Source organism: Leptonychotes weddellii, chromosome 4 (assembly GCF_054177405.1).
Source record: "Leptonychotes weddellii isolate Sample4059 chromosome 4, ASM5417740v2, whole genome shotgun sequence".
Lineage (NCBI taxonomy): Eukaryota > Metazoa > Chordata > Mammalia > Carnivora > Phocidae > Leptonychotes > Leptonychotes weddellii.
Window position 1 is genome coordinate 19,068,680 of NC_138372.1, and position 22,806 is coordinate 19,091,485.

Genomic DNA, 22,806 nt, shown 5'->3' on the forward strand with positions numbered 1-22,806 from the left:
GTTAAGCGGTTAAGCAGTTAAGCATCTGCCTTCCGCTCAGGCCATGATCCTGGGATCCTGGGATGAGTCCTGCATCAGGCTCCCTGCTGGGGGCGGGGGGGGCCTGCTTCTCCCTCTCCCTCCCCTGCTGCTCCCCCTGCTTGTGCTCTCTCTCTCTGTCAAATAAATAAATAAAATCTTAAAAAAAAAAAGTGATAGTAGCAATCCAAGGCTGAGTTCCCATTAAGGAGAGGACGATGGCTATACCCCACCCCCCACAGATCCACACACAGCCCAAGACACAGGACATGAAGCACAGTGCTGGAAAGAGTTCTTTTATTTGGGGGCAGTGCCAGGCCAGGTGGGTGGGAAGGGGCAGGCACAGACCCCGTGCCAGGCAGGGGGCCTGCAGGCATGATGGATAAGACAGGAAGTGGTCGAAGAATGCTCTCAGCTGCAGGTACCAGGCCCGGGACAGGAAGCACGAGCCTGCTTGATAGCCCACAGGGGCCAGACATTGGTGGCCAAAGTTTTTCCCACCCCCAGTGCCTACAAGGGGGCCAAGAGGGCAGCCTCTTCGTCCTCCTTCCCCTGCGGAATCCAGGCCTGAAGGGGGGTCAGATTCTGCAGAGGCCAGACAGAGAGGGCACTCAGGGCAGTGGCCCTGCCTAGCTGGGCTCAGGACCCCCACCCCCAGACAGCAGGCAGTGGCCGGAAGCACACACTTTGAGGGAGGCTGCAGCGACCCGCCCCACCGCACACACGGCACACGGGGGCCTCAGGGCAGCTCCCCTTCCTAGAGGAAAACCAGCCACAGAGCCACAAAACGAAGGCTTGCCTGGGCTATTACCTACTGGCTCTCCTCCCTGCTGGCAGCATGAGGGACAAAGACAGGTCGGCTCAGCTGGGCTCTCAGACACGGGCCCAGGCTGAGTCCTGGCCCCAGCCAACAGGGGGCAGAGAGAACCCCACGCGTTGAGGAGGGAGAAGTGTGGCTCACATGGGTGACGTCAGAAGGAAGACATTGCCCTTAGGGCCGCCCCATTGAGAAGACAGTGCACTGGCACTAAAAGGGACCCAAAGGGCAAGAGTGGGGTGGGGAAAGTGAGCTGGGACTCCGCTGGCTGGCCAGGTACTCACAGTGTCTGGTAGGTGCTGTCCTTGGCCTTGAGGAAGCGTAAGACGAAGAAGGCCGCTGCCTGCAGGCTCAGCACCAGCACAACGCCCCCAATGAAGCTGGCCCCGTCAAAGCCAGGGCTGTGGGCTTCGGGAACTGGGGGGCTCCCTGCAGGGTGCAGGTCACAGCGGGTTGCTGTGGACCAGGATCCCAACCCCACCCCAATAACCAGCACAGGTTACCTGGAGGCCCCAGTCCTCACAATGAGAGCCTTGACCAGCAGGCTCAGAAGTTCAGCCCAGATCCTGTGGGCAGTGGGAAGCGCCCGGTGGGACAGGGGTGGGCCTGGCTAGGGGGGCGGCGGGGGGGCGGGGCTAGGCTCCAGCCCTGGCTCTGCTCCCGGTTGCTCTGTGGCTTGATGTCTTTCACATCCTCTCTGGGCTCAGGACTGCATGGTCCTGAGAGCGATGAGCTCCCTTCTAGCCTCCCTATCCCACACTGGCCCACTAGGGTGAGGATGGACCCAGAAGCTGGGCCTCTGACCCCTTCGGCTCAGAGCTTCTTTTGGCCTTGGGTCTCAGGGTTCAAAGCCCAGATGCAGATGATATCGTCCCTTTTCAGGACTCCTGAGTCCCGAGACCCTGGAGTCACCCGACGTCAGAGCCCTTAGAGAAGGAAGAAGTGGAGGCTCACACCCTATCAAGTGGATGAATGGAGACTAGGTGATGTGTGTCAGAGGGAGAAGCTGGGTTCTGAGGACCAGACCTGTCCAAAGTCACCTCACAGTTAAGACAGAGCCAGTCACACAGCACTCCCTGACTCTTTCCACCCTCCCACCCCCCCATCTCAGGGCCCATGGTTGCCAGGCTGTCGGGGTGACTCCCAGCTGTGCCACGTTAGCCATCAACCCCCACTAGGGTTTCTATTTCAGGCCCTAGGCCAGGTGCCAGGGCAGGGCAGGGCTGGTGGCAGAAGATCATTCTGGGGCAGTGGAGAGGAGCCCAGCTGGGAGCCAGGTCTACTTCTCGGAGGGTATAGCTTGTGTAAGCGGGTCTGAGAATATGAAAGGCAAAGGGTGGTCCCAGCTACAGCTCAGGGAGCCCCAGAGAAGGACACTGGGGGAAAAGGAGGAGAGGGAAGAAATGAGCTACCCAAGACTGATCTGGGGCTCAGCCAGAAGGAGCTGAGCCATCAGTAATTCAGCCTCTAAGATCAAGTTTCTGGCTTTAATTAACCAAAGCCTCTGCAGCCATCCCTACCAAGCCTGGTGACCTCCAGGCCCTGAGAAGCAGTGGGAATCAAGGGGCAGAGTTCTTGCTTCTGCTCTGCCAGGAGCCTGCCTTGGTAGTTGCTGAGTACACCTCATTGGCGACCTGAGCCATCCATACACGCTTCAGCACCGAGGGCAGGTCCTGAGAGGGTCAGCCTGAGCTCCCAGAACTGGTGTTGGGGACAAGGGACAGGAACCATCATTTCCTGATCACTTTCTATGCATCAGACACTGAACTAGGCTCTATACACCTGCTCATAAAATCCTCACAGCAACCCATTTTACAGGTGTGGGAACAGTCTCAGCAGGAGAGGTCACAGGGCTGAGGTCACAGGCAGGTCAGTGCCTGAGCCCAGCTGTCTTTGCTGGCACCTCTAGTCCTCCCACCACTCCCATTCCCCCAGGTAGCACCTACCTGTTGTGACTGTCTTTGGTTCATAGGTGGGGTAGTGGTGGGCAGCTGGAAAGACAGGGAATCCATGCTAAATCAGCCCTCCCACTCCCTGACTCCCACCAAGACCCCAGCCCAGGCCACCAGCTGGACTTCTGACTCAGATCAGGCCCCCTGTTCCAGGTCCAGCTTTCAAGCCTTAGTTCATACGGTTCCTTCCACCAGATGTGCCCTCTCTCCATCTCTACCTTTAAGGGTCATCTCTGATGACACCTCCTCCAGGAAGCCCTCCCCCCATTCCCTTCTGAACTTCTGATTTGGAAGTCCTCACTGTGTTTTAAATTAGACGAGCCAACTCCTCCATGCCCTCCACACATCTGTCCTGGATCCTTTGGCTGTGCCAATTTTTAACTGGGGAAACAGGCCAGAGAGGGCGAGGGACTTCTCAGTGAGCTAAAGGCAGAACTGAAACTGGACCCAGGTGTTCATGAGCACTGTCTGCTCCCCGAGAGAGGCCGATTCCTTCCTGGAGGGCAGGCTCTGGCTGGGGACACCTCAGTCCCCTCTCTCCAACTTGGCTTAGGCCAGCAGGAGTCCCCTTACCTGGACACGACTCTGAGCGGTTGTAGACAGAACAACCTTCCTTGACCACCTCAGCTTGGGCCACACAGTGTCCTGGTGGGAGAAGGTGTAGGGGAGAGATACGGGGAGAGGTGCCAAGGCCCTGGGGTTCAGAACTAGGGGCACTCGATTTGGGGAGGGCCCAACTCCGTACCTGGCTCCTCTGGCCGACACTGCTCCCACACGCAGCCAGAGAGGTTGTGTGCTTTGTGCCCCTCCACACAATGCTCACAGAGCTCGAGCTGTTTGCAGGCCCCTCGGACAGCTGGCCAGATGTTCATGCGGAGCAGGGCTCCCCGCCCAAAGCCTCGAGCTCCTTTACCTGGGCGTAGGAGCAACTCCTTGAAACTGAGCTGCACCCCCCCTTCCCCACTACTGTGGCTCTCACCCCTTTGCACACATACACTCACCTGGATCCCCTAAGGCCCAATACACACCTGGAGTTTCCACAAACACATGGTTACACACACCCCCAACCTCCCCCACATTCACCCAGAGTCCCTTCCCTTTGCATACACCTGGGGTTCCCTGATAGATGAGGAGCTGACACCTCCAGACACACCTGGGGTCCCCTCCAAACACCTGAAGCCTCTAATCCCCCACACCTGGAGCCTATTACATACGGATGCTCCACACATGGCGAGAACCCCCTTCACCCACCGCTGGAGCCCTGAACTCTCTGGAAAGTCCCCCCCAGCCCCCCGCCCCCCAGCCCAGACCGCTCCAGAAGAGGCGGCTGGATGAAGGTAGGCTCTGCCTGCCCCTGCCCGGGCTGGGCCTCCAAACCAGATCCTGGTCCGCGTTACCGGCGACAGCGAGCTGGGCACACAGGAGAAGGCAGCAGCAGCCGCCGCAGAGCGCGACCCGTAAGGCGCGGGGTCCCGGCGCGGCCATGGGCGGGGCGAGGCCCGGGGGTCGGCGGAGAGCTGGTGTAGTGCGTCCCTCCCCGACTCGGCTCCGCTGGGATGTGGGGAGCGAGACCCAGGCAACCTGGGCGTGGCCAGGTGGGCGTGGTCATTCTGGGGCGGGGCCAGAGGCTCAGCCGGGGTGGGGCCCGGTCGTCGGGGGCGTGGCTAGTGGGCGCGGCGGGGCGGAGCTCGGTTCGGCGATCTGGGGCGGGGCTCGGACAAAAGGGGGCGGGATCCAGGTGTAGTAGCACACCTGGTCCTGGGAGCATCCACCAGCAGCTTCACGAAAACTCCGCTCGGTAGTTAGTATCCCTACTTCACAGGTGAGGAAATTAAGGCTCAGAAAAGGTGAGTGAGTAGGTGGAGGTCACAGTGGCAAAATCTGGATTCCAAGCGAGGTCACTTTCCCGCAGGCCGGGCCTTGTCGAGTGAACCCAACTAGGCCCCACGCCCTTTGGACTGGCTTCAGCTGGCCTCTAGACTGCCCACCTCGCTTCACCCTTTCACCTTACTCTCTTCTGCCCCTCAGCCTCCCACCACACCCTCCGACCAAGTTATTGGTCTCATTATTAGTAGGACAATTGGGGCTTTCCCCAGCCTTCCCTTCGGCCTCAACTGCCCTGGTACCGGCTTCTTCTGGTTCTTTCCCCTCTGGAGCTTCTTCTCGGGTTCCTTAGCACCTCCTCTTTCTCCCCCACCCTTCACTTCCACTTTCTTTCCCCTTCTCTGTTGCCCCTCCTTTTCCTCCTTCCCCCTCTTCTTCCCTGGTGGCACGATTCCCTCCTGAGACCTATTCCACCTCTCCTGGGGTCATTTTAGCCATTCCTCTGCCATCGGTTCCGATCTGAAAGCCATCAGGTCTCATATCTCCATCTCCTGCTCAGTGCTCCCTCCCCAGCTGCCACCTATAACTAATAATGCATAGTTCATACTATTGACCACTTTTAGCAGAATATACATTCCACTAAGAGCTTTTACTTGCAGCTTCTCATCTAATGTCCACGACTACCCTCTAGGCATGGCTTTTGTTATCCCCAGTTTGTGGGCTTCAGAAGTAAAATCGGGCACCTGGCAGGCTCAGTCAGAAGAGCATGTGGTTCTTTTTTTTTTTTTTTTTTTGAGAGAGAGAGAGCCCATGAGAAGGGGGAGGGTCAGAGGGAGAAGCAGACTCCCCGCCAAGCAGGGAGCCCGATGTGGGACTCGATCCAGGGACTCCAGGATCATGACCTGAGCCAAAGGCAGTCGCTTAACCAACTGAGCCACCCAGGCGCCTCAAGCATGTGGTTCTTGATCTTGGGGTCGTGGGTGTAGAAATTACTAAAATAAATAAATAAATTAAAAAAAAAAAGAAGTAAAATCACCTGCCCAGGGGCACACAGCTACAATGAGGGGGGCCAGGATGTGAACCCAGGATCCAATGGGTCCATCTGCTTCCTGGGCACCTCCACCTGAGTGTGTCTCAGGCCCCTAAAACCGACCCATTTCTTTTCCCCACTCATGATACTTCCTTTTTGCTTCAAAACATGTATCAAATGTATAATTAATTACTCTTTTGTATCCTAGGCTGTAATTTCTATGAAGGCAGGAACCATGTTTATCTTCTTCTGTAGTTAACTCCCTCTACACTTAAGTGCTAAGTAGGTGCGTATTAAATAACCAGATTGTATCATGTTGTGACCGTGTACATTTGTCTGTTCTTCTGGTCTGTGAGATCCTCAAGGACCCCCTACTTAATATCATATTAAGTGTTTATTTGTAGATTGTCCATCTTTCCCCATCAGAATGGATGCTTTGTGAAGAAGCCAAGGATTTTTGTTCATTGCCTTGTCCTCTGTGCCTAGAACCATGCCTGGAAAGTAGCACGTGCTCAATAAATATTTATTGAACGTTGAAAATGCAGGGATGTGGGGGCGCCGGGCTGGTTCAGTCTGTAGAGCATGCAACTCTTGATCTTGGAGTTGTGAGTTTGAGCCCCATGTGTGGCATGGAGTTTACTTAAAAAAAATAAAGAATTAAAAAAGAAAAAAAGAAAGAAAAGAAAATGCAGGGATGTGGCCAGATCATCTCTCTGTCCGTAGCACCCACTCAAAGCCCAGGGAATTGTCAGTGAATACTGGCTGAATGAACAAATGGGTCTGTGCTAAGAATGTGTGTACTGACAATGCCCAGATTCTTGGGGCTTGGACAGGGGGCCTGTGTGGGTATTATCTGTGCCTCAGACACACACCCATCTTCCATGAGAGCCTAGGCCCGTGAGATTCCCCAGACTGAAGAGAGAATGGTAAAGGAAGAAGTCTTACCTGGAATGGCCTGCTCACAGCCACCTGGTGGCCACGTGGGGGAACTGCAGGTATTGTCCGCCCTGGTCAAACTTCACTCGCAGCCCCTTCTGGGGAGATGGTGATGTTTAGGATAGAATGGAAGGCACACTGGATTTGGTTACAGGTAGACCAGCTTCACATCCCAGCTCTGCCATTTACTGTGTGACTGGGGGCAAGTCTTTCAGCTTCTCTAGGCTTCACCTATGAAATGGGGATGTGGGGTTGTTGTAAGCCCTGGGATCTGGTCTGGCACCTGGTAGGTGGGAAGGACTGGACAGGGTATCAGTGGTGGGGAGGAAGCAAGGAGGTAGGGCAGAGGGCATGAGGAGGAGAGAAGAGGAAGGGACAGCCCTTTCTCTAGATAGCAGATCTTTGGGGAAGAGAGACCCAGTTGGCAGTGAAGGCCTCCATTGTCCCATTGGCATAGGGCAGTTTTGAAGCATGGAGGGAGTGCCCATGGGAAAATCCATAGCTTCACTTGAGTCTCTTGGGTGTCTGGGGTTTCTCATGGCTGGAAATATTACTGCACTCTTTTTCTCCCTGGCTGCCTCCTGATCAGCTTCCATCTTGAATGACACTGTGGCTGTCTGGATCAGGAAGTTTTAGCCAACCAACTACTTTAGTGGAAACGTGGTCACTGATGTTCTTCACCCTGAGAAGGCAACAGTACCTAAGGCAGAACTTGGGGGAAAACTAGCCAAAATGGACAAGACCACACCAGATGTCATCTTTATATCCGGAGTCAGAACCCCATGTTGGTGGTGGCACAGCAGCTGGCTTGGGCATGATTTACAATTCCTTGGATTATGAAAGAAAAATGAACCCAAAGACAGCCTTGCAAGACATGGTCTGCATGAGAAGAAAAAGACCTCAAGAAAACAGCAAGTGGGACATGAGAACAGAATGAAGAAAGTCAGGGCACCGCATAGGCCAAGGCTGGTGCAGGCCAAAAGGAGTAAAGATTCTGCAGTCACTTTATCTATGGTGATTGTGCAGACTTTTCATGAGAGGATTAATAAACTATGAACATTTGTAAAAAGAAAGAGAGAAAGAAAGAAACTATTACTGCCACTCAGAATAGCAGAAGATAGTCTCTCATACAGCTCTTCCCTGCCAACCTCCCAGCCACCTTCACCCATCCCAGAGACCTGCGGGGCAGTTGTTGGGACCCAGCTCTGATGGGGAAGAGAGCGGACACCTGAGTTCTGGGGGGTTGCTGCCCCTGTATGCTCTCTCTTTGGCGCCCCCACCTTTCTCCACACTGCGCATATCACTACTCTCCTCTTTCTCTAGACGCTGCTTTTTACTTTAAGCACCCGGTCAACGAGTATTTGTTGAACACCTACCACAATGCCAGGTCTTGAATGTAGTAGTACAGAACAGAACAGTCTCTCCCCTCATGGAGCTTCTATTCTGGCAGGGCCGGCACGTAGTAAAAAAGAGAATACATGGGGGCGCCTGGGTGGCTCAGTTGGTTAAGCGACTGCCTTCAGCTCAGGTCATGATCCTGGAGTCCCGGGATCGAGTCCCGCATCAGGCTCCCTGCTCGGCGAGGAGCCTGCTTCTCCCTCTAACCCTCCCCCCTCTCATGTACTCTCTCTCTCTCATTCTCGCTCTCTCAAATAAATAAATAAATCTTAAAAAAAAGAGAGAATACATGAATAAACATAATTTTAGGAATGCTAAGCTCTGAGAAATAATAAAGCAAGGAAAGGGGGGAGAGAGGGATGGAGGGGAGGGGGTAATCTAGGATGGAGGTCAGGGAAGCCTGCTTCAGAAGTGACTTGAAAGGGGCGCCTGGGTGGCTCAGTCGTTGAGCGTCTGCCTTCGGCTCAGGTCATGATCCCGGGGTCCTGGGATCGAGCCCCGCATCGGGCTCCCTGCTCAGCGGGAAGCCTGCTTCTCCCTCTCCCCCTCCCCCTGCTTGTGTTCCCTCTCTCGCCGTGTCTCTCTCTGTCAAATAAATAAATAAAATCTTAAAAAAAAAAAAAAAAAAAAAGAAGTGACTTGAAGGCAAAGGCCTGAATGAAGTGAAGGGGTTCTAGGCGGAGGGAAGCCCAGGACCCTTTGCAAGGACACACTCATCTGCAGTCTGTGCCCTCAATGGCAGCCTTCCCTGGGGCTTTTCTCCTCTCTCTGTGCTCCCTGCCCAGAGTGCTATCTTCTACCCCTAGAAACTCAATGCCTACTTGCACACCTGTGCCTCCCAGGCGTCCTCCTCCCGCCTGATATACTACTGGTAGCCAGCAAGCCAGTGCCGAGAACGTGCCAGGCCCTCCCACCAGTCCTGAGGTAGATACGAACATTATCCTTCTCCTACAGATGAGAAAGCAGGCACAAAGAGCCTAAGAAATTCACCCAAAGTCACACAGCGAGGGAATGGAGGAACTAGGATTTGACCACCTCCACCCTCAACTCACCACATCCAAGCTGAAATGCATCATCTTCCCTAGTCCCTAGCCTCTCCTCTTCCCTTGTACCCTGCCACTGGCCTGTCACCTCCTTCCCGCTGCACCACACTGACTGAGGGAACTACAGTGGTGCCATGGTGGGGGGAGAAGTCAGTGGGGCCTGGGATCTGAGCCCCTCTGGTTTCCTTAAGCCCTAACCTGATCCCTGCCCTCCACCCCCATCCCACAGGCCTGGATGATTCCATTGAAGATCAAAGCTAGAGACAGAGGAAGGAGAAGCAGCCAGTTCCTCTCCCCCTGGGCATATCTGTCACCCCTGGAAAAGTCAGCTGGGCTGGTGTATGTCCCTGGGACAAAGGACAGGCAGGGCTGGGGAAGACGGAGCTCCTTCTCCATACCCTACCCTGCCAGGATGCCTAAGATGGGGGTTGTGATAGGGGCCTGCCCTGGGGACTGCGCTGCCAGGTTTTCTGCTTCCAAGTTCTTCCCGGCTCCCCCTCTCCTGCTGCTTCGGGGAAGTGCCCCCCCCCAACCCTGCTGCCTTTCCAGATCCTTGAATAAATAATTCAGGTTTTGAAATCTTTCCAGGCCCACCCCTCCCGTGCTGGGAGGGCGCTATCGGGCTAACATGAGTGACGTCACCCAGCTCCTTATCCCAGCCCCAGCATCACGAGGACCTGCCCTGGCAGCACCTCACCTGCCTGGTCACCGTCAGTCCAGACCCTCTACCCTCTCCCTCTCACCCTGGGGCTCATTCACCACAGTCCCCCGGTATCTTCATGCCAGGACCTTACAACCCTCTTCGCTTTGTTTTGTCTGCTCAGTACCTCAGCACTTGTGACAGGGTCATTGTGACCTGAAGTCCTATCATCTGGACACTCCATCTTCCCTTTCCCTTGCCACCGCCTCTGCCACCCTGGGATCCCTGAGCCCCATCACGTCACAGTCACCCTGACACTGCCAAAGTTGCCCTGGGGGCTTCCCTTTCTATGGCAGCGTCCCATGGCCACCATCCCCCAAGATCCTGTCACCATGCTCATACTGTCACTGCCACCCACTTCCCTGCTCCCTCGTGCTGCTGTCACCATCACCTCCGGGCCCCATCATCTTGGCAGCCCCCGTCATCCTCACCGAGGACGCCCATTCAGCCTCATCACTCGGTCTCCGTCACCCGAATTCCGTCCGTCTCTGCCACCTGAGGGTCCCATCACCCCCACAGCCTTTCCGGGGCCCCTTTCTGCTTGCCCTTACACATTCCCCGAAACCTCCCTAAGACTTCTCCAAGGCTCTCCCACCGGCGCCCCCCGAAACCCCGGCCCGCAGAGGGCGCCGCGTCAAGGACAGCGCGGGCCGAGTGAGGAGGGGGCGGGGCCGCGGCCACGGTCGCTTTTTATGAATGGGGGAGCGGGCGGTGCGAGGCCTCATTACTATGCCTCGCGACGCGCGCTGCGCCCCGGCGCGACGCACCCATTGGCCGGCCGGGCCGCTGACGTCACCGAACCGGGGGCCGGGGGCGGGGCGGGGTGACTCACGCTGCTGCTCCCGCGGCCGCGGGGGCTTCTCGGGGTCCGCGCAAACCCTGCGCTGCCCGGACCCGAGCAGAGCCTCCCCGCGGCCCGGCCGCACCAGGTCCCGAGAGGTGAGTAGTGGGCCCCGCCGCAGGCACCAGGCATCCGGAAGGGCACGCAGGATGCTGGGGCGCGGGGCCGGCGGACAGGCTTCCAGCGGCCGGCAGAGGTCGGAGGTCGAGACCCGGAACCCAGAATCTGGGTTAGCAGGCGGGGACCCAGGGTCCGGGTGCTGACAGCCGTCAGCTGGGTGACCCCGCGTGGGGTGCTCTCTCCTCCAAGGCCCAAGGCCCTCTGAGATTGGTCCTCTGAGATTGGGCTGGCAGGAGTCATCTGAGGCAGGGACCCAGGTGTCCGAGCAGGAGGAGGTGGCTGACTTAGGGATCCAGACATACGGGCAGGATGCGAGGTCAGGCCCAAGATCCAGGTGTCCAAGCAGAAGGAGGGGTTGGACTCAGAGATCCAGGCCTCCAGCAGAGGGTGTCTGTTCCAAAGACCCAGAGGTTCAGGCCGAAAGAGGCGTTTGGCGAGGACAGAAGTCTGGGCCCGTGTGTGCTGGGGTGGGGCAGAGTTCCTAGGTGGTGTTACCCTGGGAGTGCAGGGTGGGGGCTGGCGGGAGCTTCACGCGCATTCTCTGGGGGCGGAGCCTCGGGCTGGCAATACGGAGAATCGTGAGGGGTCTGGCAAGCCTCAGAAACTGAGCGTCATCCTCCCCGATGGGGAGGGAGCAGAGCTACCCTCAGTCTAGAGATGTGTTTCCCTTCCCCAGTCCTGGGCCTACCCGGCTTCTCATGGATCCTAGGGAACCCCCATCCACTTATGGTAGTCCTTCATCTGGTTCTCCGCAGGTCACACACGTGGGAGAAAGAGCCCTGTGGGACCCAGGGAGTTGGAAGGGAGAGTGGAGAGACCCAGGACAGCTATAGGAAAATAGGCCCCTGCTGGCGTGGGGGTGTGGGGGGCAGGGGGAGACAAAGGTATCCTGGAAGGAGCCCTTGGAGCATGATTGGGGGACAAGGCACTGGGACCCAGCCAGGTATCACAAGGAGACACTCAGAATGTATCCTGAGGGGCACCTCCTCCCATCCAGACCCCTTCACCCAGCACCCAGCCCTGCCAACTTCTCACAGGGCTTTTCTCCTACAGGTACCATGATGTGGGGTGCAGGCAGCCCCCTGGCTTGGCTCTCCGCTGGCTCAGGCAACGTGAATGTGAGCGGCGCGGGCTCAGCAGAAGGGCCTACAGGCCCAGCCGCACCACTGCCCTCACCCAGGGCCTGGGATGTGGTGCTGTGCATCTCAGGCACTCTGGTGAGCTGTGAGAACGCGCTGGTGGTGGCCATCATCGTGGGCACTCCCACCTTCCGTGCCCCCATGTTCCTGCTGGTGGGCAGTCTGGCTGTGGCCGACCTGCTGGCAGGCCTGGGCCTGGTCCTGCACTTTGCTGCTGTGTTCTGCATCGGCTCGGCGGAGATGAGCCTGGTGCTGGTTGGCGTGCTGGCCACGGCCTTTACTGCCAGTGTGGGCGGCCTGCTGGCCATCACCGTCGATCGCTACCTGTCTCTGTACAACGCCCTCACCTACTATTCAGAGACAACAGTGACTCGGACCTATGTGATGCTGGCCCTAGTGTGGGGGGGCGCACTGGGCCTGGGGCTGCTGCCTGTGCTGGCCTGGAACTGTCTGGATGCCCGGGCCACATGCGGCGTGGTATATCCACTCTCCAAGAACCATCTGGTGGTCCTGGCCATTGCCTTCTTCATGGTGTTTGGCGTCATGTTGCAGCTCTATGCCCAGATCTGCCGCATCGTCTGCCGCCATGCCCAGCAGATTGCCCTCCAGCGGCATCTGCTGCCCGCCTCCCACTACGTGGCCACCCGAAAGGGCATTGCCACCCTGGCTGTGGTGCTTGGCGCCTTTGCCGCCTGTTGGCTGCCCTTCACTGTCTACTGCCTGCTGGGGGATGCCCACTCCCCACCCCTCTACACCTATCTCACCCTGCTCCCTGCGACCTATAACTCCATGATCAACCCCATCATCTACGCCTTCCGCAACCAGGACGTGCAGAAGGTGCTGTGGGCCATTTGCTGTTGTTGCTCCTCTTCCAAGATCCCCTTCCGGTCCCGTTCCCCCAGTGATGTCTAGTCATACGCTGGTGACCCTTCAGCCCTGATCGCTACAGAATTCCAGAATGTTAGGCCCTCCAGGGCTTTGTCCCAACCCACCCCCCCAGCTCCACACCCCCCAAGACCCAGCTGGTTCTGGAGTTCTAGGACATTGGATATTTCACAGGATTCTGTCCAGATCCCTACAGGGCCCAGCTGGCTCCACGGTTCTAGAATGTTCAGGTGGCTGAGGTTCCACTCAGAAATGTCCCAGAGCCCAGCTGGCTTGGAGTTCCAGAATGCTGCTGGGTGATTTACAGTGCCATTCCAAGTCCCTAATCTCCCCCTCCCCCTCGACCTTAATCATGTCACTGTACTTTTGGGTTTCTGAGCTAAAGAGTCAGAGAGGTTAGTCACTCAGTTGCCTAGATAGGAGAAAGAAAGAAAAATGTATCTATATATATGTGCACATAGAAAAAGAGTATCTATTTATAATTTATTTATTTACTTATTTATTTATGGGCGGTAAGGGGAAGAGACCCACACCTTGAAATCCAGGCCATACCAGGGTACCCCCAGTCCCCACACCCCCATTGCTGACCTCAGTTCTTAGAGGGGGGAAAGGGAGAAAGAGAAACCACGTATTTTGTTATTATTTTTGCTTATTTTTTATCGAAGAGATCATAGAAACCAGAGCCTTCTCCCCGGGCCCGCCCCTCTCGGGTTTGCTGGGAGAACACACCAGCCTCTGGTTTTTTATTTTTTTAAGAAGCCATCACCTGAGCAACCGAGAATTCCTCTGCGCTGGGGGCCGGCTGCCCTCTGGTGGCCGTTTGGGGGAAACTGCAGCCCAGCCAGGCAGCCGGGACCAGACGCTGCTCCACCCCAACTCCACTCCAGCCTGGCATCCAGCGCCACAGCCAGGACCTGGGGGCCAGGCCCCACCCTGCGGTGCCCTAGAGGAGGCAGGGTGTGAGCCAACACCTGACCCCTCTGCCAACCGGGGCATGGCCTCCAGTGCGTCCCTATTCCGATCCCTGACCCATCGCTCAATAAAAAAAAAACGATTTTGTGATAAGTATGTTTCTGTCTCAATGTGTGGAGGGGGTGGAGGGGGCCTGATGTGGGGGGAGCCTGGAATGGGAGGGAATTAGGTCAGGCCTGGGAGCCTGTTGAGGGATCTGGGAAAGCTAGAGACCCAGGGTGGAGTGTGGCTGGCAGGCCAACCTAATGGGCCCCTCTGCTCAGACCCGGGCACTTCCAGGCAAGGACCCCAACTTTTTTTTTTTTAAGATTTTATTTATTTACTTGTCAGAGAGGGAGAGAGAGAGCACAACCAGGGTGAGCGGGAGGCAGAGGGAGAAGCAGGCTCCCCGCTGAGCAATGGGCCCTGATGTGGGACTCGATCCCAGGACCCTGGGATCATGACCCGAGCTGAAGGCAGACTCTTAACTGACTGAGCCACCCAGGCGTCCCAAGGACCCCACGTTATCCTGAGGACAGAAATCAGGGTGCTAGACCCTTCTCAGGTTGAGAATGTCCACGTGCGCTTTTGTCTGGAGCTTTGGCACGAAGTATATGCTCGAAGCATTTCCACTTCCTTAATAACAGCCCCTTCTTTTTTTTTTTTTAAAGATTTTATTTATTTATTTGAGAGAGAGAGCACATGAGCGGTGGGAGGGTCAGAGGGAGAAGCAGACTCCCCGCCGAGCAGGGAGCCCGATGCGGAACTCGATCCCGGGACTCCAGGATCATGACCTGAGCTGAAGGCAGTCGCTTAACCAACTGAGCCACCCAGGCGCCCAATAACAGCCCCTTCTAACTGTGGGTGTTTGCTGTGTGCTACAGATACTACGCCAGGGGGGCTGCATGCGTGACCTCGTTTAGGCTGCACTAGCGTCCCATGGCACAGATAGTACCCTCTCCATTTTATAGCTGAGAAAACTGAGGCCGAGGGAGGGTTAGTGACTGGCCCAAGGGAACATCCTTTTCCACAACCTGTGCTCTATTAGCCAATGGCCTCTCCTCTCCTTCCTTCCCAAGTCTGGGGCTTAGGACATTCTGGTCCCTGATTTGTGTTGGGGTTCATTCTCAGAGCCAGAGGCCACGTTTGGGAGGAGGTTGGATGAAGTATGGTCATTCTGAAGCTGGAAGAGCTTCTTTTCTATCCAAAGGTGAGTGATGGTTAAGTGTGTGCATCTGAGGATGTAAGTGTGCAGGTCCCTGAGTGTGGGTGTTCTGGAACCAGAAGGAGTATGTTCACCAGGCAAGGGCAGGAGCAGGTTTGGAAGTGTGGCTAAAGAGGAAGCCGTTTCTTGACTAGCAAAGCCTCCCAGCCTCCCAAGCCTCCCAGGAAGGCAAAGCCTGGAGATGGGACCCTTAGAATACTCTTCCATTGTACAGACAGGGAGACTGAGGCCTGAAGAAGAACAGTCACTTGCTCAAGCCCATACAGCTGTGCCAGGCTAGGACTCCAGTCTTTCTCCATTTTCCTGGCTAGAGCTCTTTCACCTAGTGTTCAAGGCTCCTCCCCAACACTGGCCACAGGACTCCAAGGGGAGTGGAGCTGCCAACCGCGGCTGGGTCAGAGCCGGTGGAAGGCAGACCTGGGCTGAGCTACACACAGCTCCAGTCCAAATACAAAGCAGGGTGTGGCCCACCAGGTCAGGTGGGGCCTTCTTTCCCCGCCTTCCTGGAAGGTCCCTGGAAAAAGACACCCACTCAGCAAGCACCTCCCCCATGCCAAGCTTTGGCCCAAATATTTCACACATCACCATGGCCCTTTGGGTGGTATTATTGTTCTCCCCATCTTACAGAAGAGGAAGTTGAGGCTCTGAGAGGCCCTCATTCATTCACTGCCATCCTTGTGGATGTAAATTTCATAGGGGAGACAGTAATAAAGAGACAAGTTTCAGATTTGGCAATGTCAGAGAGTTCAGAGTCCTGGGAGAGAAATAAAGTAGGGAAGGGGCACAGGGAGTACATGTAAGCCTTAAATGAGGGCTCCCAAGAAAGGCCTTACTGAAGGTGACAACTGATCTGCCTAGAGTCACATAGTAAAGGGCTGAACTGGGATTTGAATTCAGATCCATTTGACTCCAAATCTGTTTCTATCCTGGGTAAGGGAGTGAGTTTCAAGAGCAACTCAGAAACAGCAAGCAAGGAAACCCCGGGCAGGGAGCCCTGTTCCCAGGCTAGGGAGAAGTTGGGGGTCTCCAAGCTACCCACAGATCTCTGGGAGGGGCGGTGTGAAGAAGGGCCTCCTTGCTGCCTCACCCATGTTCCCAAGGAGCACTAGGGGGAACCAGAAGGAGAGGGTCCAGGTGCCCACACTGTTCTGGGCAGGCTTGGCCCTTTGCCTCCCCCTCCCAGCTTCTGGCTTCAGAGCTCAGCAGAGCCTAATGCTTTTTGTCTGGGAGGGCCTGTGGTAGGCCTCCATGCTGCGGGCCCTCCTCTTTTTGCCTGGGTATGGTAGTATGGTGGATCTGGGGCGTTTCTGGGAGCCCGTATCTAGGGTCTCTCTGCCTTCGGTCCTGGGCCCAACCTGAGGGAGATCTCAATCTGTTCCTCGGGTTGAAGCCTATGTGTGTGGTGGAGTTGGCTGGCTTCTCCTTCCTCCAGGGATTCTGTAGCTACAGCTCAGGTCCTCCCTGCACCCCTACCCTGTGCTTCCTCCAGGAAGCCTCCTTAGCTAAGTCTTCCCATGGCCATGAAGATGTGGTTCATACAACACAGCTTGCTATACTTCTCGAGTAAATATTATAGAGAAGTCTTGCCCTTAGGGGCCCCTGAAGGCAAGGCTGTGTGTCCCCCTCCAACTGAGGGTCCCCGAGAGAAGGAACATGCCTGCCCTCTCAAACTGAAGACTTCTATGTCTCTTTCCGCCTCAGATTCATCTGGTACTCAGCCCGGAGCTACTCGGCAGTAGATGCCTGGTGCGTGTGTGTGTGTGTGTGTGTGTGTGTGTGTATTTTGGGGTGGGGAGTGTCCAAGCCCCTGACACTTTTCCAACCCCACACCTGATCCCACCAGCTACAGAGGCTTGGGAGGTGAGCTGGGCAGTGGCTCGGGGGAGGCAAGGGCAGGGGCCCAGAGCCCTGCCTTCCTGCCTGGGTAGGCTCTAGGGCCCATCTTTCTTTCCCTTCTTCCCAGGTCCTGTGTGGGGGAGGGGAGGAGCCCCGAATGCTGAGCCCCCGCTGGGGCCATGACCGCCTCTCCCTGCAATAAGTGAGGAGACAGCAGCTATTAATATAAGATGAGTTCACGGGCTCACAGCTTCCGCAGGCTGGAAAACAGGCTCCCGGGGCTGGGGGCTGCGGCAAGTCTGGTCGTCTGTCAGATTCTCTCCTGGAGCCCGGAGCCCGCCAGCCCCACATTCCCCAGCTCTTGACACGCTGAGACCTGTATGCGTGCAGACCTATGGGTACACACACATGGGCACACGCAGGCCGTTCAGAGAACACACACAAAGCACATACATCCAGACCCAGGTGTATCTGCACACTGGTACACACACAGATATCACTGCCCACTTGTTAACAGACCACGTCAACTTCATGTGCACGTTTGCATGCGGAAGCACATTCGTCAGTGTGTGTACACACGCTTGCACACACGAGTATGCACACACAGACTTACCCTTGTATACGTGTGTGCACATGGGTCCAGACATGCTTGCATACCCAGACCCATTTGCACACCATCGCACACCCACATGTATACAGACACAAAACTGCACACGTATGTACAGAGGGTACCCGGTCAGGTACACACCTTTGCATATAGGACCACGTTCAAGGACAGGAATGCATGTATATATGCCCCTTTGCACGCACAGTCACACAGGCTCCCCGCTGCTATCAGTGCTCAGCAGTCAGGAATTCACAGGCAGACGCTCCGTTTCCAGCCACCAGGCTGGCTCAGCCTCCCCTCCCGTCTCTCCCCTCCCCCACCCCCATGACAGGCAGCAAGGGCTCCTGCCAACCTCAGCGCCTGCCTTCGGTTTCCCGCCCCCCAGGGGTCCCCAGATCCCTGATTAACCCCCTCGCTAATTGGCCACCAGCCCCTTGACTTTGCTGCAGGCCTTCTCGGGAGCTGGGAGCGAGAGGCTGCAAATTGGCCAAGCAGGATGGGTCTGGGGAATAGAGTGCGGGGGGTGGGGTGGGGGTGCTGTAAGCCCCGGGCCTGGCTGGAGCCAGCACTGCAGGCCCGATGCCAGGGCTTAGGGGAACACTGACATCACAGTCTCTGCTGAGGGCACCCCTATGATTCGTGTGTACACAGTCATGTGAAGCCTTCCCGGCACACACACTTACACACACTCACCAGTCACGTGCATGGACATGATTCACTCCACTTTTTTACACAAATGCATGTGAACATCTGCACATACCCAAGTACATTCGTGAACAAACCCAGTACATGTACAACATCTGACACGTACATATTTTACCTGCTAGATACACAGGAACCACTTATACGCGTACATCCAAACACACCTCGTCTGAACACACGAATGCAGTCATAGGCATACAGGCTTGCAAGCACGCACACTTACGTGTTACCCAGACCTCTGAATATGTGCCTCAGTGTACTTGTAGGCATATATGAACATGCATCTACATGTGAGTGCGCACCCGTGGAGTCCAGGCATGCATGCACACGCCACTCACGTGTGTGGTAACTTGATGAACAAGCTACCGGTGGCCACCGAGCAGGGAGAACCCTCCTTAGCCCGCCTCCGGTTCTGCAGAGGAAGCGCAAGGTGTGCGCAGGCTGCTGGTCAGGGTGGGGAGTGGTGGAACCCACCAGGGTGCAAGTGGCCGTTTCCCAGCCTCCTGGGACCTCCGCTGGGTTCCCCTCAGCCTTCAGGGCTCCAAGCAGAGGGGCAGAGCTTCTGGGGCGTCTGGCTGGCTCAGTCAGTGGAGCATGAGACTCTTGATCTCGGGGTTGTGAGTTCAAGCCCCATGTTGGGTATAGAGATTACTAAACAAAACAGAACAAAACAAAAACCTTTAAAAAAAAAAAAGGAGGGGCGGAGCTTCTGGCTTTAGTCTCTGTTGTTCCTGTCTCCTTGGCTCTGGGCCTGAGCCCACAGGGAGAGTTCTACTCTCTTGTAGGCAGCTTGGGGCCCACAAGAAGAGGATTTCTAAGTCCATGCCTGCTGCCAACTTGCTGTGTGACCTTGGGTAAGTTGCTGTGCCTCTCTGTGCCTCATTTCCTCAGCTGTAAAATAGCACTAAAAAGCTTTGGTTGGTAATCCTCCCAGGACTGGCCTGAAGCATGCATGGGGTCGTGTTTATGGATGTGCTTTACTCAGGCACATTACTTTTGGGAGAGGTGTTATTTCCCAAGACGGTGCGACTCCAGGGTGGAGGGGTCACGTACATCATGGTCAACTTAACTCTTCATTGAATAGGTGAGGCAGCTGAAGCCCAGAGAGGGAGCAGCAACCTGCGAGCTGGAAGACCTGACCTCTGACCTCTTGGCCAGGAAGTCTGCTTCTCTTTAAATATGTATACAGTGGGAGCAGGTGCGTGCACAGTTCCCGAGGTAAGGGCGGGGGGCTGCCTGCTGAAGGGGGAGCGGGGCTATGCAGGACTCCCGCCACCACTGTACTGAGGATTCTACCGCCAGAGATTCCTTTGGGTGTGAGAGCCTTTTTTCTTTTTCTTTTTTTTTTTTTTTGTCCTCCAGCTTCAGACCTCCCTCTAGACACCCTTATCTCCTGGGGCGGAGGGACTATGAGGAGCACCTGAAACTGCTCCCAGCCTCGTTACGAAGGGAGCTAGCGGACAACCACCCCAGAGGCGAACTCGCAGGAAATGGTGCCAGGTTGCCCTGGTCCCTGGGCGGCCAGGAGGGGGCAGTGAGGAGCTGGCGGCGGCAGCGCGAAGGCGGGGGGCCGGCGAGGACCGAGTGAGGCTCGCCTGCGATGATGTGTTCCTGTAACTGTGTGCCGGTCTGTGTCCTTGTTTGCACAAGGGCAGGGCTCCGTGTACGGAGTGTGCACGTGTCCCTGGGCCCGGGATCCCGTGTGTGCCCGCTCACGTGTTAGGTGTCGCCTTGTGTGTGTCTCCGGGTCTTTGTGGCTGAATGTGCGCCCCGTGCCCTGAGCACCGTGTGTCTGTGGGAAGCCCCAGCCCGCACGTGGGAAACCCACTTTGTTCCCAGGCAGCTCAGGGTGCGAGGTCCTTCCAACTTCAGGGTCCAGGACAGTCGGGCCCTCAGGCCGGCCCACTTGATTTCAAAGCGGGAGCACAAATAACGGTGCCCCGTAAAAGTGGGCGCCAGAGGGTGGGGTAGAGCAGGACGGGAAAGCGTAACACGCCCCCTCGGACACCGAACCCCGTGGTTCCGGACGGGAGAGAACCCGAAAGCCGTTGAGGCTGCATGGCGGACAGAGCACGATGTCAGGCTTGAGAGAGACCGGGCTTTGAGGTGTGGCTCCGCTCCCGGCCAGCTGCACGGTCTGCGGCGACTCGACCTCCGAACTTGTTTTTCTCACGTGCACAATGAGACCCTTCCCTCCTAGGGCCGAAATGGAGCGCGTGCAGTCCTGGGCAGGTAGTAGGCACTCAGCACATGCTCATTCTTCTCAGGATTAGCCCTGAGAGGTGAAGCGCGGGGTCACAGCTCCCAAGCGGAGGAGCCGGAATTTAAGCTGCGGCCGCCTGCTTCCCAGAACCACATTCCTCCCCTCCACTTCCCCAGCAAGGGCGGCTCCCGACACCACCATTTTGTCTTCTCCCAGGGCGGGCGTCTGGCTGCCTGTCAGTCACCGGCCTCGGGAAGCCAAGTGCTGACTAAACAGAGGCCTGAGCCGGAGGGTGGAGCGAGGGGCTCCGGCGGGGCGAGCCGGCTCCCGCGCCCCCTCCCCTGCACCCCCACCTCCAGCGATGAGCTCAGCGCGCCTGGCGCAGCAGTTGCTGACAATTCAAAACTTCTGCCCCCTCTCCTGGGACGCCAGTGGGTGCCTCTCTCCCCGAACAGCAGGCGTGACCAGCGGAGTCACCAACCTTGCTCCCCGCCCCTCTCCCGGGGCCACCCCACTGCGTCCGCTGGGCCCGGAACTGGAACTGGGTGTCTGCCCATAAATTACCCCCAGGGACAGTCACCCGCAGCAGCTGTGCTCGGAACAACCGTTGCTTCCTGGGTAGGTCATTTTTTTGGGTCAGAATTGAAACCCAGCCCCTTCGCCTTCCCAGGCAGGAGAGGGGGTGTACAGCAGCCTGAACTTTTTATCGGATTCCACTGAAAATCATTCTATTTAAGGTAAGTTGCTTGGGTCTGAGAGGCAGACAAGATGCCAGCCAGATGTTGGGAGGCAACATCAGCATTCTGCCAGTGCTGCTCTTCCGCCTGACGGAGGGGCCACCAGCGTGTCTCCCCTGGTCCCCACATACACCCTTCGCCAGCTGAGGAGGGCCTGGGGACTTGGGCTTCTGAGTCCCCCAACTTGGGTCTCCTCCTAAACCCAAATGGTTTCCAGCCTTCACCTCCACCTCCCACGCAGGATGCACCATCCAGACCCCGAGGCCTCCTGCTCCTCGAGCCCGCCCACACAAGCCCTCCCTCCAGAGCTCAGGCCGCCACCTGCGGCTATTGATGTTGTCCCCTTCCACTTTGTTGCGTGCGTGTGCGCGCGCGCGCGCGCACACACACACACACACACACACACACCAGAGGTGGCTGAGTAGCTACAAAGATTTATCAAATTATTTAAAATGTTGGCATTTACATATTTGCATGTATTACATAAAATCGTTACATGGAATCCTCAGGTCATGGGGTGCTGACGTGGTCCACACATGAGCCTGGCAGGGAAACAAAGGAGACCAGGCTTGGAGCCACAGGGCTTTAAAAAACTGGACGTCCTCCTAAGGGCCTAAGAGGAGCAGGGCGAAGAGGAAGGGGTCACCTCAGGGGTTTGGTTTAACCCCACCCTCCCAGATCTCTAACGGAATCTCCTTTCCCACCCTCAGGGGAGAAGGACCCACTTCCAGACTGTATCCCTACTACATAGATGCCCACTCCCTAAAATCGATGTGGCAAACACACCCAAGAATCCACTGGAATAGGTCCTTATAAATATATTTATATCAGAGAAAACAAGGCACTTTGGGAGCATTACAGCTGACTCTCCTACATGTACATCATTCTAGACAGAAAGTAAAAATTGGTTAGTTTCTCAAGTGACTTAACTGAGTCAAGTTAATACAATAACAGAATTGTTCCCTAGCCCTCACTGAGGCACAGAATGAGGCATATCTCCTAGTGACACCTGGTCCCAGGTCTGCTGGACCCCAGCAGAGCTCAAAGCCTGATGCCCCCAGGAGGCCTGACATCTCTCCTGAGCAAAAGCCCCTCGCCCTGGGGCGCTGGCTCCCTCCCCAGGCCCCGAAGTCAGGTGAGGGGGGCTGCGGAGGGAGGCAGGCGAGAGCAAAGCTGGGACACGGTGGGAATGCTTAAGCAGGGTCACCAAAGCCACAGAGACCTCAATCTGTCCAAGCTGGCGCTGCAGAGCCGGAGGACCGGCGCCACGGGAAGAGATTTCACATTAGCCCTGACAACACCGCCTCGGCTCTGCGGTGACATTGGCCAGGGTCGTTTCTGAGGGCGCTTGAGCTTCCGCTGGAGGCGAGCTGGAGCTTGGGCCAGCTGCTCTGACCTCCAAGGGATGGCAGAGCCTGCGCCCCCCCTGCGGCCGCTCCTTTGGAATGTAGTCCTCACAAGCAGGGTGAAGCCGCAAGTCACTTCTGACATGCCGACTGGAAGCTGGGTCCCTGGGCCACAGGAATGGGGGCAGGTCCCCTGGGCTGGGCAGACTAGGGAAGGGAGGTGGCTCCTTGGCTTCAGCGCTTAAGAGTCCTTATGAGCCACTGTCCCACACTCTCATCAACCTCGGCCCAGTTTAAATCACTAAACTTTGCATTCTACAATTACAGGATTCCAAAGACACACAATTACCTGCAAAGGGTCCTTTATCATCTTAAAGGGCTCTGGGTTTAAAGAAGTGGGGTTTTTGTTGTTGTTGTTTTATGTGGGTTTTGTTTTTGTTTTTGGTGCGCATACACATAAATAGAGCCCAGAGGGCCTCTGGGCTGACTGGGTCCC

At 56.5% G+C, this 22,806-nt stretch overlaps 2 protein-coding genes across 3 annotated transcripts; one reads left to right on the forward strand and one right to left on the reverse strand.

Moving 5' to 3' along the window:
- Positions 1–298: 298 nt before the first annotated feature.
- CD164L2 (CD164 molecule like 2) lies at positions 299–4,339 on the reverse strand. Of its 2 annotated transcripts, XM_031025325.2 has the most exons (6): positions 4,185–4,339; positions 3,533–3,700; positions 3,361–3,432; positions 2,782–2,826; positions 1,120–1,264; positions 299–603 (listed from the first exon to the last, which is right to left on the reverse strand). In XM_031025325.2, exons 1-6 carry the CDS (start codon positions 4,270–4,272, stop codon positions 597–599), a joined length of 525 nt encoding a protein of 174 aa, XP_030881185.1. In that variant the 5' UTR covers positions 4,273–4,339; the 3' UTR covers positions 299–596. The 2 variants fall into 2 exon arrangements, with proteins under 2 accessions (XP_030881185.1, XP_006730853.1); XM_006730790.3 differs by lacking the exon at positions 299–603 and having other exon boundaries at positions 1,116–1,264.
- A 6,226-nt stretch (positions 4,340–10,565) lies between these two features.
- Positions 10,566–13,749, forward strand: GPR3 (G protein-coupled receptor 3). Its single transcript, XM_006739544.3, has 2 exons — positions 10,566–10,657; positions 11,733–13,749. Exon 2 carries the CDS (start codon positions 11,738–11,740, stop codon positions 12,728–12,730), a length of 993 nt encoding a protein of 330 aa, XP_006739607.2. The 5' UTR covers positions 10,566–10,657; positions 11,733–11,737; the 3' UTR covers positions 12,731–13,749.
- The last annotated feature ends 9,057 nt before the right edge of the window (positions 13,750–22,806 follow it).

What these genes read in the sequence shown, in the direction of transcription:
- GPR3 (XM_006739544.3), top strand. Translation starts at nt 11,738, where the DNA reads ATGATGTGGGGTGCAGGCAGCCCCCTGGCTTGGCTCTCCGCTGGCTCA.
- CD164L2 (XM_031025325.2), bottom strand. Translation starts at nt 4,272, where the DNA reads ATGGCCGCGCCGGGACCCCGCGCCTTACGGGTCGCGCTCTGCGGCGGC. An exon ending in GTGTCGGCCAGAGGAGCCAG is followed by an intron (nt 3,433 to 3,532) that starts GTACGGAGTTGG and finishes TTCTCCCACCAG; the next exon opens with GACACTGTGTGGCCCAAGCT. An exon ending in CCGCTCAGAGTCGTGTCCAG is followed by an intron (nt 2,827 to 3,360) that starts GTAAGGGGACTC and finishes CTGTCTTTCCAG; the next exon opens with CTGCCCACCACTACCCCACC.